This window comes from Acanthisitta chloris, unplaced genomic scaffold (genome assembly GCF_000695815.1).
Source record: "Acanthisitta chloris isolate BGI_N310 unplaced genomic scaffold, ASM69581v1 scaffold5923, whole genome shotgun sequence".
Taxonomy (NCBI): domain Eukaryota; kingdom Metazoa; phylum Chordata; class Aves; order Passeriformes; family Acanthisittidae; genus Acanthisitta; species Acanthisitta chloris.
Genome location: NW_008666488.1, coordinates 158,964 through 172,123, shown reverse-complemented (window position 1 = coordinate 172,123; position 13,160 = coordinate 158,964). Strand labels below are relative to the sequence as shown.

At 40.6% G+C, this 13,160-nt stretch overlaps 1 protein-coding gene across 1 annotated transcript in view; it reads left to right on the top strand.

Moving 5' to 3' along the window:
- ARHGEF28 (Rho guanine nucleotide exchange factor (GEF) 28) overlaps positions 1 to 13,160 on the top strand; it is a 42,656-nt gene that overhangs the window by 22,058 nt on the left and 7,438 nt on the right. Inside the window, 4 exon segments of the mRNA XM_009072133.1 lie at positions 722 to 1,194; positions 1,387 to 1,414; positions 3,577 to 3,714; positions 3,716 to 3,851. Of these exon segments, the coding sequence (XP_009070381.1) occupies positions 722 to 1,194; positions 1,387 to 1,414; positions 3,577 to 3,714; positions 3,716 to 3,851 (775 nt within the window).

The following is a 13,160-nucleotide window of genomic DNA, read 5'->3' as shown; positions in this document are numbered from 1 at the left end:
TTGGTGTTATTAGAGGATGTCAAAATCTTTAATGCAAACAGTGTCACAACATCCTTGTGAAGAATGGAATATAGAGCTCTTGCTGTAAGACAGAAACATCAAACCTGAAATCATTACTATAGTTCAGGTTTATGTTTGCACTGATACCTTGGTCAGGTGCATGTAGCAGTATGGTCCTAGTGACACGGTAATGTGGGCAGGTGCCTGTGGGACTGATAGGAGTAGGACTGCAATGTTGCAGGTTAGCAAGGAGAGCCTTAGGGTTGGAGTGAGCTGTGCTGGAAGTGGTACAGTTTTATCTGTATAAGCCACGTCTTTGTTAGGAATCCTGTGATGACTATAACATTCCCAGTGTCTTAATGCCCTCTTTACCATGAAAAGTAATTTTTCCTGCGTGTCTTAACACCCTCTGACAGAACGGGACCTCAGCTGTAACTGAAGCACATATGCACAGCTGTAGCATAACCATGTATAATAATACCAAGTGTAAACCAGAAGCCATGTTAATGCTCAGAATGGTTGAGTGCTTTTAGAAATTTCTCTTTGTGAAGTCACTATCACAGAGTTTTCTCTACTTGCTTAAGAAATACCCCCCCCCAAAAATTATTTGATATTATGAGAGGTTTAAGCATTTTTATGTAGTGTTTCTACGTAAAAAAACATAGAAATGGATTAATGCTGATATTTAAATATTTGTGTCTGATTCTGTTGTGATGTCTAGGCAGCACTGGCTATTCAGAACAGCCACCACGAGCTCCTTAAGTTACACCTGCAAGAGAATGAGAAGACTGGACAGGGCCACGGTTCTTGGCTAAACCTCGTTTCGAGACAAGAAAAATACCAGAATCTGGAAAAACAAGGGGTGGAGCAGGCCAACATAGACAAATTAAAGCAGGAGTTTCAGCAAAAGCAGCAGTGGTGGCTGCATGAATGTGACTGGTGGCAGCAGGAGCAGGAGGAGAGGAAGAGCCAGCTGAGGCAGCGGGAGAGAGAGTGCAGGTGCCAGGAGGAGCTGCTGGAGAAGAGCCGACAGGAACTGGTGCTGCAGAGGCAGGAGTACCAACAGAACCTGGAAAGGCTCCAGGAGAGGCAGAAGATGGTCAAGAGAGAAACAAACATTATGCAAATGCAAAAGACACTCCTGTGGCACTTGAAGCATGGTGGTCTGTCTTCATTTGCAGAGAGCCATGAGGTGTGTGATTCTCCACTGTAACTATGTTCCTGTCCGCAGACCTAAAAGCACTTTCCTTGATGAATAGGCTAGTCCATCTGGGTTTTGTTGGTTGATAAGGAAATAAGTAAGCATGTGGGAAGTTCAGGCATATCCAAGGGCTTTGTTTGAACCTTATGAAGTTTAACAGTGAAAGTGCGAAGTCCTGTCCCCAGGAAGGGGCAACCCCATGCACAGGTAGATGCTGGGGATCACCAGCTGGAAAAGAGCTTGGGTGTCTCCAACTACCTGAAAGGAGATTATAGCAAGGTCGGGGTTGGCCTCTTCTCCCAGGCAACTAGCAACAGGACAAAAGAAAATGCCCTCAGGCTGCACCAGGGGAGGTTCAGGTTGGACATCAGGAAGAATTTCATCACTGAAAGGGTGGTCAGGCATTGGAATGGGCTGCTCAGGGAGGTGATCAAGTCACCATTCCTGGAAATGTTCGAGAAACGACTGGATGTGGCATTTAATGCTATAGTTTAGTTGACGTGGTCATTAGTTAAAGATCGGACTTGATGATCTTGGAGATCCCTTCCAACCTCAATGATTCTATGATTCTGTGAAGAGGAACTGAGGGTTCTGGGGGACAAAAAACAAAACCATGCCCTCTCTGCAAAGGTGGCAGATGGTTTCCTGCTCCCCTGAAACCAACAGTCTCTTAGGGGAAGATATTAGTGTGTGGCTCCATCCCTGGTGGTGTAACGGCTTGGAGAAAGGCATTATTAGATGGTGCAATTTAAAGTAGCTCTGAAGCTGCTTAAGGATTCAATGCTAAAATGGTTACTTTTTTATTGGGGGTGAAGGATACAGTCTGGCTCTGAACTCAGCTGTCTGGGTGCTTACCTGCCAGGTGGGACCCCATCTCTAATTCTTTCCTCAGTGGGCACAGTCTTGCCATTACTGTTCTCTAAAGCACTGAAAATCAAAACATTTTGCCTGGCTTTTGCATATATTGAAAGCTCACTGACCCAAACAGCTGTTTTTTCCCCTCAGGTTCTTGTTTTCACAAAAAAATGTGTAGAGACCTTCTTCAGGCCGTCACCTCCATAGTTTTTCAGCTGGCAACTCACCCATAATGGGCAGGCACCATTTGCCATCTAAGCCTGTGCCTGTATGAGGAGGTGAAGGATTGGCCTCTGACCTCCCCCTTTTCATCAGTTTTTTGTGAACACTGTTTGAACATGACTTATCTATATATACTTACCAGCCCTAACAACAAAGACACTTCTTACTAGTACAGCATGTGGTACAATTTTGACTTGTTTGTCAGTGCTTAAGAAGTGGATCATAAAACCAAAACTGAACTTGCCTATCAGCTCTGATGGATGTGACTTCTGAAATCTTTTGAGGAGAAGAAATTGAAGGGTGATAGCCTGATGCAGGGATGGCCAGGATTGCACAGGGAGGCAAAATAATTAAATGTTGAGTGTCAGAAACTAGTTATTCATATAATATAATATTTCATATTTAAGACTGCTTGTATTCTTATTTCAAGTAGCCTACATGGATTTGTACCCATTCCAGGCCTTAAGAATATATTTATCCTGTATTTTCCACTACCATACTCCTTGCAGCAGCAGAGCTGGCCAAGTGGCTGCCAGTCAGCCACTATTCTCAGCCCAGTGTTTTTGGCATTACACTGAACCTTGTTAGTTTTGGGTGACCAAACACTGCAGTAGCTCACACTGCTAGTCCTGCTTTTTTGGGGAGCTCGGCCTTAATAAACACCTGCAGGCAAGAAGTCTTTGCAGGAGTTGCATTTTCAGCACCTGGGAGCCATGGCTTGATTGCTGAAAGCTGCTTGCCATTCCCAATTTGACTGCTGCAGTCCTGTTCTCTGTGATTACCTGTCTACATGAGGTGCAGTGTTATTTTTGGATTGCAGCGTACACAGATTTGCATACACGAACTAGTACCTCATTGAAGCATCAGGCAAAATCTTAACCCCCTGAAAGGAGTCAGCAGAGCTTGGTGCATCCCAGGTAGCAGTCCTTTGTTGTCTGTTATTTTGCAATTATTACTGTATTTTGAAGTGAGCTAAGCCAAATCTACTCGGTCATAGCTGTTTATTCCTGAGTACATATCCAATTTAACAAGTTTTGAGGCTAACTTCTGGCAAATTAGGTGACTATTTGCTATGAGTCCTGATTCTGTCTGGCAGTTAATTTCATGTATCCTGGTATAAGGATTCTTCAGGATCACGCTGATAGTCACACACTTTAGTTGCAGGTAGTGAGGAGCAGGGAGTTGGACTCTATCATCCTTATGAGTCCCTTCCAACTTGAGATATTCTGTGATTCTATGATTCTGCTGCTGGACAAATGTGAAAATACTCTTCTCTTTTTTTCCCCCCCCTTCTGCAGGAATTGTGTGGTGAAAACGCATTCTGCTTCAATGAAGCTGTAATCTGCACATCTCTAAGAAGTCTCAACAGATCAGCATCTCTCGTTTATGCAGATGGTATGTATGGGCCAAATATCTCAAATTCTGATGTACCAAGAGACTAGTGAAAGTCAGGTGGATCTCAACGAGCATACTTCTGGTCAACCATCATTAGCTGCTGCGCTGTGGAAATCCAGTGATCCTTACCAACAGATGTCATTTTCATGTGAAAGCAACAAGGATCCCTGCAATAATGGTAGTTAATGCTCTATTTGATTTAGAAGTAGTGTGGGTGGTTTGCTGCCTATGGGGATGAATAGTCCTACGATCAGAAGTGGCTTGGTTGTAGTGGAAGCAACAGATTTTGCCAAATCAACTGTATACCTCTTTGCAATCTCTTTGACAGTAGGAGAGAAAACAAACAGAAACAATACAAAAAGATTTTGAAAAAACCCACAAAATGCTGTGTCTGCATAACAGTACTCAGAATGCTGTTCCCTCCAAATCCTTTCCCAATGCTTTTTGCATTTTTTTTTTTTTTGCAGCTGAAGTCACTCCTGTTTCAAGTACATTTTATTGATTATTTTAGAACATGAGTACAGTACTTGATGATTTCTAGTTAGAATAGGTCTTGATTTACCATTTAAATTATAATCAGTGTTCAAATACCCTTTTCTTTCATGAGAAATGAAAATATCTTGAAAGACTTTGTAGCTTTGGATAGAAAATTACATTACTTCTAAGGAAGTGATAACTTCTTTGACAATAAGTTATGTTACTAAAAAACAGCTCTTACTGTGCTACCTTTCTTCATTTTCGTATTTTACAAGAACTCCACAGATATGTAGATTGCATGGCAGCTATTGATGGTGTCTACCAAATTGAGTGGAAGAGGCTGCCTATCTGAGCACTTCATTGTGCTGAAAATTCTTTGAAGGACTTAAAAATATGCTAATGAGAAACTCTAAGCTGTCTGGGGTTTATTTCTCAAGTTGCACGATGCTAGTTTTGATCTGACCTCTTTCATTAGTGTGATTGTTGTAGAGCAGCATGTGAAAACACAACAGCTAAAAGTCTTAGGGGACAAGAGTGCATTTTTGGTGTTATAGATTAAGTAATCTGGTGGGATTTTCCTGTGAAATTCAGGTGAGATATGGCACTGCAACAGGGCCCTAGCACCCATTTTTCTACAGCTGGCAGTGCAGAATAACTTCTGTACTCACACCACCTTCATGCAGGTCAGATCACAGCAAAGACCAGTGGGCACCAGAATTAGTTAAAAGCACACACATGTACAATGGTTTTTATTGTCTTAGATCCTTGATTAAGGAACTTGCTCCTTAGTACTTGTTGTAATGCATTGAGCAGGCATTCAATACAGCCTTACTAGTCCTTGGTACGTGGATTGCCAAAATAGCACTTTATAATCAAAGGTAGGGCAAGGCTAGTCACATCACTACAATCAGCAAACCAAGCTGATTAGTAAAGGAGATTAATATTCCTAAAAATGCCTAAATAATTAGCCTGGTGAAACTTGTTCTATTTTGACTGAAGTTGTCATTTTAGTAATAGGTTAGGTAAGCTAGTGAAGATTTGAAAAGGAGCACATATGTGGGTTTAAGCCTCTCAAAAGTGGCTTAGCTTGCACTGGCAAACATTCAGATGCAAGCTAACCAGGTTACTTTCTATTGAGCCCACATGAGAGCATCTGGTTTAATTAAACTGGCTTGTACCAGTTTAATTGCACTGATTCTAAGATAAGCTGGTAGAGCTTCTGCATATAAAGACACCTACAATAGACCAGCTTTGTGTTTAGCTGTTGTCACTGCATCTTATGTAGACATCCTCATCTTGCCCTTGTAACAGGGTACCAGGGCAGTCCCAGCATCTTGCAGACCAGCACTGGCTACAAGACCTGGCCAAGAGGCTCAGGCAAGTCTTTCTGTCTAAGTCACATCAGTAAAACCTGCAGTTACTGTAGGTGAAACAAAGCTCCTTATATAAACGAGTGCAACAAATGCTTGCAGCATTCTGATGGTGCACACTGTGCTGTGAAGCCCACCAGTGTGTTACTAGAGCAGGCAGGGCTGGAAGCCTCCTCCCAGAGATGTGCTATCACATTCCACAGTTGCATTTGTGGCCCAAAAGGTGACAAGTATTTCAGGCTCTTATCATCCAGTGCATGACTCTGGATGATTCAGACTTGCTCCTGTCATGCATCAGGAGCCACTGTAGAGGGAGTGAGGAATGAGAAGAATGCTAAACTTCCCCCTAAAAGACAGATGGCATATGAAGCCCTAGCAAATGGGTCTGCACATGGAAATTAAGTACATCACTTGTTCATAAGGAATGTGCATCAAGTTGAACAGTATGAACATTTTGTACAAGAAAGGTGGTTTTCCTTTTGTTGAGTATTTTTAGATATGCTTTTCCCCCAGAGAGTTTCTTGTTTAAGGAGGTCTGTGACCTTGTGCCTTCACTTCCAGACTTTTGTGGGGTATGGAGTTCTGATCACTGTGAAGGAAAACCAACTGAGACGCAGTGACAGAAAGACTAGAAAGAACTTGAATGGCAGCTGAAACTCTTAGCATTTTCATGTGGACGAATATTTCAAGACATTCTCATCTATTTTCAACCAGCTTTATGTATAAAGTCTCATAGTCATCTCTCAAAAAACATTCCTAATTGGTAAGTCAAAATAGAACTAAGAAATAAATATTGAGTATGGTTTACTGGATACAGCCATGCACCACACACACACACGGTCAGATCTAGTATATAATAAGTTCTGTGTGTACACAAAAGGAATTTCTTGGGTTTGATTAATTTTCCCAGAACTCTCAGGCATTTTGTGAGAAGTCTGCTCTATCCAAAAAAACCTTAAACTGTTTAAGGAGAAGTACCATCTGAGCACATTGTCAAGGAGTTAATCACACTGTATTCTACTATATGTTAAGTACTATTCAATTAAGCTTCATAAATATACACAAATGGAAATGGTTAAATTCCTCCAGTGCATAATTTTCCATTCATATTTTCTAAGGTAAGACATATGTCTCTTCACATAGCTAACATCATGATTATATATCATTGTTTTATGTATATGGGAGGGAACTTTACTAAAGACCTTCAGGCAAGTTCCCACAAAGCTGAAACTGGCACAAGTACAGTCGCTAGAAAAGGTGTGTCAGTCAACAGGAGGAAAATATGATTGAAAGAAAAATGTGTTAATGCTTTACACTAATGGTTATGAAATTATCTGCATGAAAGAAGACAAGTACTTTGGCTAATTAGGAATCAAGGGAAGTATAGGTTTTGTGTCAGACTAGACTGAGAATTGAATAAATTACTCTTTCATTTAATTGACATGTCAGGTTAACTAGCTGAAGTGATGCCTAAGGATTTACCTATGGATTCACCTCTTTGATTTCAGGAACGAGTGCAATTTTAATTCTTTTAAGCTTTGAAGTGAACAGCATTGTTTGCTGGTGCTACCTTTAATTTCTTTTATTCAGATGTTGTAGCTACAGGAATAGGGTTGAAAAGTGATAGGTCTGGAAAACTGCACTGAAACTTGATTGTGGGAGTTTCTTTTCCTCAGACATTTAGCATGAAGCATCTTTATGCATGATGCAGTGAAAAAGATAGTTTACATCTTTATAGGGAATATAGGAAAACCTGTGATCTCCAAAACCAGCCAAATGCAAAACAGGCAGCAAAAGTAGGACTCAATTTGACTAATGTAATTTTAATCTTTCTTAAAGAACAGAAATTTGTACGTACATGCATATAAGCAAAAGAGATAGTTTAGTTTTGAAAAATAATCCATTCATAGTGGTTTTCATCAAGTAAGTAGCTTCTAGAGATGTAAAATATTTAATTTGCAATAGAAAAAGAAAAAATTCCAGAAACAATGTCTACTACCTTATAACTCCATTGTTTTTCCTTATTCTTTATATGAGATTTTCTTCCTGTTTCTTAAAGAAAATTGTGTTAGTGGTGATTCCTCTGTTGAACCTGTTCTTAAAACTGGGTCAGATTAATTTGCTTTAGTTTCTCACTGGTAATTTAGGTGAGGTTTAGAACAATGCATTTTTTGGCTATATGCTGGTTTTGGCTGAGGTAGGGTTAATTTTCTTCACAGTGACTGGGATGGGCCCATGGTTTGGATTTCTGCTGAATACACCATTGATAATACAGAGATGTTTTTGTTGTTGCTGAGCAGAGTTTACACATGGCCAAGGCCTTTACCACTTTCTGTACTGCCACACTGGTGAGAAGGCTGGGTGTGCATGGAGGATTGGGAGGAACAGAGCTGAGACAAGTGACCCAACCTGCCACAGGGATATTCCATACCTTGTGCCATCATGCTCAGTATACAGTGTGGGGGGAAGAAGGGGAAAGAAGGAGCGTTTGGAGTGATGGTGTTTGCCTTCCTGAGTAACTGTTGTGCATGATGGGAACCTGCTTTCCTGGAGGTGCTGAACACCTTCTGCCTGTGGGAAGCAGTGAATTAACTCCTTGTTTTGCTTTGCTTGTGTGCATTTTGCTTTCCCTATTAAACTGTCTTTAATCTCGACCCATGAGTTCTCTTCCCAGTCCTACTGGTGGGGGAGTGAGTGAGAGGCTGCACTGTACTTGGTGGCTGGCTGGGGTTAAATAACAACAGGTTAACTTAGCACCAGTTATGGCCTAATGACATTGTATGAAAGTATCTGCTCTATGTTTGCATCAGGGAGGTGAGGACAATGCTGTATGGGCCTGGCTCTTTTCTCCTAATTGTGTAAGATGAATTTGTTGCAGTCAGAAGAGGTATACAATGTAAAACCAGTGCAAGTGTGATAAAAAACAGGTGAAATATGCTTTGCACTACAGTCTTAAAAAGCAGGCTGTGGTCATATAAACTGTGGTTCCATCTCAGACCTGGAATTTAGCAAGGAATGAAGCTCAGTAACTCAGGGCCTTATTCAGATATGCATAGCTACTGCTGCAAGTGCTGGAGGTGGTTAATGGGATCCCATATTGAGGACTTCATTGAATGCTTTCATCACTTGCAACCTGTTAAATAATAACTAGTCTTCCAAGGTTCTCCCCAAAAAACGTTATCACAGTTTTGGATATGGGACGGTTGTGAGTTAATTTCTGTACTATTGCTGCTGAAAGAACTCCTGAGAACATCTGACCTGTTCCTCTTCTGAGCTGGAACATAATTGTGCCCTGTCCAGCACACACTTTACATGTGTCCTGTTTAAACAGCATCCTTTGTAGTCAATGACTGGACAATCCATTACCACCTGCAGAATGGCACATGAAAATGCTTATCAGTCTATTTAAATTTTTTTTTCTGATCTGTTTCATGGTATTTTTAACAGTGCTGGTTTTTTCACTGTTCTGCACAGTGAGCAAAATCTTTCTGTTCTTTCACTTGAGCAGGGGGAAAAGGGAAATCTTTTAAAAGTGGAGGATGACATGACCTTGTAGAGCTCCCAGTTTGCTGGGAAACCTTCTGAGCAGGTGTGATATTTTGAGATGCTTTAAACTTTTTGTATTTTTAAATTGAGTAGATGCTCCATTTAGATCATGCAATTAATTCCAAATTGCCCTTTCTATGTTCAACATATCCCTTCTACTCTTAGTGTGGATGGCTAAATAGATGAGCACAGAGCCCATTCAGTGCTCAATGTAAGTTATAATGAGAATAAAATGAAATGGGAATATATAAGAATATGAAGTTGAGCAGCATCAGCACCTATATCTTCCAAGTTGAGAATCACACTGATTTATTGGAACAAGCAAGATCTTACTTTTAACTCTGCAAAAGATAGCAGCAAATTTGCCTCTTCTCCATCCCACAGCACTCATGCTCTGCTGTGAGACATCGGTGTCTCTGGGATACTTGGTAGACATGAATCAGAGAAGAAGTATTTTTTTTCCTCTTGGGAATAACACTGCCATTTGTTTAAAGCAGATGGCAAAAGGGATTAAATCACATGGCAGTGTGATACTAAAGTGAAAAATATGTTATTATATGCCACATGCAATTAGTATATTTTAAGTAACACTTGCTTTTCAGCTCTGCAGTGCTTGGGGTTTGTGGTGGCTTTGTTACTGATTTTCTCATATCAAAACACTTTTTCTCATTTCTGGACATAACCACACTAGGTGCAGCAGTTTTACATAACCTTTTCATTAAGGCAGCTAATGATATTCTGGTTTTATTTTGTACCCTAATGTACGTACTGAATTTCATGTGTAATGCCTGTCTGATGTTATTCTTTCTGGTGTCTTCTCATTTGGAGTTCATTCATTTGGAGGGAAGTTTAAAACACTGTACATCTTTAAGGTGATGGAGGAAGTAAAGAGGTTGCCTGTCCCTGTCTTTTGAGGTACCACTGGTGTTGACGTAATTCTGCGCACCACACTCAGGGATTCATTGTCTGCAAAATTAAACAGCAACAGGATGATGGCCAAATCTTTCTCATTTTCCTCACATTTATGGTTCCAATGACTTCAGTGCAGTAGTTTTTAAATCAGTGGAATTACTGGCATAAATGAAACTGGAATGGTTTGGACCATTTCACTTACACATGGATTTATTCTTTGCTTATTAGATAGGGTTATTGCAATAGGTAGAGGTTTCAGGGAAGTAGATGGAGGGAAAGGAGTACATTTTGAAGCAGAACACCCTGGGCAGAGGGTCTTCAGCCAGACAGTTGGTTTGTAGCTGGTTTGCCCCTTTAGGAATTCTGCAGGGAATTTTTTTTTGAAAGAGGTGATCTCTCAGGAAAAGCAGTCATGAAACAAGAGTCTTGTTGGCTGTTTGATGTCAAGAAGATACCTTGGGAGGTCTTGGTTTTTCCTTGGGAAATGTGATCTGTGGGTGGAGACCTGGTTGCGTGCCCTGCTTTAGTACATTAAAAATGTTTTGTATATGTTTTGTAATGGAGTTGGAGCCTGAAATAGATGCACAAGTGTGAATAAATAATGCATTCTAATGACTGGGAGAAGCTGTTTATGGATGATCAAATTTTGCAAGATACTGAGTATGCAAACACACCCTGTCAAATCATGTAGCTGAATCACCAAGTGTATCTGTCTGGCTTAGTTCAAAAAGTACAATCTCATTTTAATTATTCAGTATAATACTTTACATATTCCAGGAAATGGCCTGTAGCATGTTGTGTAAAAGTAATGAAGTCTTAGTAATATGAAACCTCCTCAGCATCATCTGCTGTTAAATATTTATTGAGAAACTGGGGAAGATTGTCTATCTTTTACTGACATTCATCATGGGAGCATCCAATTGCCTTCCACATAAATTACATTGGCTGTTGCCAAATTGCTAGGGGAGATTTCATGGAGTATCTTGTTCTCCCTCTCCAGATGCTGTAGAAAACTTTCCTTTGGGTATATATTTTTGGTAGGACAGTAGAGAGGAGGAGCCTTGGTGCTGGTATAGAAGTTGCTTTTGGTTTAATCAAATAGGAAGACTTCCAAGAGTCACCTGCTGAGATTCCTTGAGTGTACCTTGGAAGTCTGATCTAGAACTGGGACACAAATGATACAAAACCAGATGTGATTTGTCTGTATTTGTTTAGGGTCTGCCATAGAAAAATCAAACCCATGTGCCTTTAAGAGTACTTGATAAAGGATACATGCCAGATAGGGAAACTAGTATATTTGGCAAGGAAGAAAAGAGACTTTTTTTTTCCTTTTATGAATTGAAAATTGCAGGATAGTTGTTGCTGACAGCAAGAACTGCAGAGAAGCTGTCTCCTGTGCAGAGGAACTTGCCATTACAGCACAGCACCATTGGAAAGGAGATGAAGGTCTAAGAAAGGCTTTTGTGTTTGGTGAGACACTGCAACAGGTTGCCCAGGGAAGTGGTGACTGCTCCAACTCTGGCAGTGTTCAGAGCCAAGCTGGATGAGGCCTTGGGCATCCTGGTCTAGTGGGAAGGTGGCAGGGGGTGTTGTGACTAGATGACCTGTAAGGTCCATTTCAACCCCTAAAATTATGTGATTCTATGAAACACAACCAGTTTTGAACTAAAAGTGAACGTAAGTGCAGGAGGGTGTTTTAAAACTTGTGATAAAGGCAAGGTAGAAGCAGGAGGTGATGAATTTAGGCTTAAGGGTTAGACCAGTCTTGCTCATAGCGGAGAGAAGGGGGAGCAGAAGTAAGGACAGTGGATGCAAGTGCTCTCCATGCACTCAAGGAAAGCACTTGGGTGAAGGGTTGGAGGCACATACTTATTTGATAATTGTGCTTTTTAAATGGCTTTGATGTACAGTTCTTCCTTCAGCTTTTCTGCAAACTGTTTTCACAGCAGTCACATGTTCACAGAGCTTTTAGCAAACAATTAAAAGGGGCACCCTTTTCAAAATATTCAGTTGCACCCTGAAAATTCCTATGCTTATGATGCAAAACTTGGGGAATGTGCAACTTTTCAGTTTTTGCTTGATTATTTTAAATGGCTGCAAGAAGAAGACATCATCACATATACTTCCCGCTAACCTAGCTAAAAGTGGATAAAAAATGGCAGTGCTAATACTCAAAATGCAGTCAAAAATTAGCAAATATTTCCCTCAGTTTTGAATGCAGGCGAGAACAAGTATCCCTGTGACTATCAGATAAGAAGTTTCTATCAGATGCTCTCTTGTAATAATGTCCATAATTTTTACTGTATTAATCAACAGCAGCAGCTTTTATTAAGGATAAGATTAGCATGTAATTGATTTGAAACAGGTGCTTTTTGCTTCTGCAGCAATTCTATATATTGATCATAGTATTCTTCTGCTACACTCTTTTGAGTTTTGATCTCGTCAGCTTTTATGACTAAGAAGTGGTGGATCTGGTCTGTTGTTGGGAAATTACCCTATAAAACCAAGGTGCTTAGGAGGAGACTTGAGTGTTTTATGAATTACCTCCCCCTTTTGGCTTTTGTAACAGAGTTGTGCTCTTCTACTACTCAAGAAAATGTTTGCCAAAGTCCAGAGCACGCTCCTTTATGTTGCACCTGAAAGACTGGCCAAGCATGGGGGACTAAACTGGTTGTTTGCCAAGGTCTTTTATTTAATGTTTATTTCAAAGTGAAATTGGAGTGAAAAAACCCCACCACAAATGAACAAAACAACCCATAACCAAAAAGCATCCATAAAATATGAAGCAGGTTAATCAACACAATAACATCTGTCTGTGGTAACAGAGAGCTCAAAAGAATAGTTTTGATGTGTAAATGTCCCCTTTGTTTCAAAGGGAATGAATTCATGTGCCAGATACAGTGTTTTTTCAGGGTTAATGCTAACTGTTTCACGGGAGGGAAGGACAGAAAACCTCACTGTAGTGTTTTACCCCTGGGGTGCAAATTGGGATGGTGGGTGAGGAAGGTGTGGAGATGTGCTGACTGTAAACACAAAGGGGAGCTGGTTTCATTGTCTGCTGATTCCTTGGAAGTGCTCTTTGGGTCTGTAACTTTATGGGGTTCTGGTGTCTCCAGCAAACTTTCAGGCAGGAGTGTTTCCTACTGATAGCAGTTTGTTTTGTCCTCAGCCTGCTGGCCAAG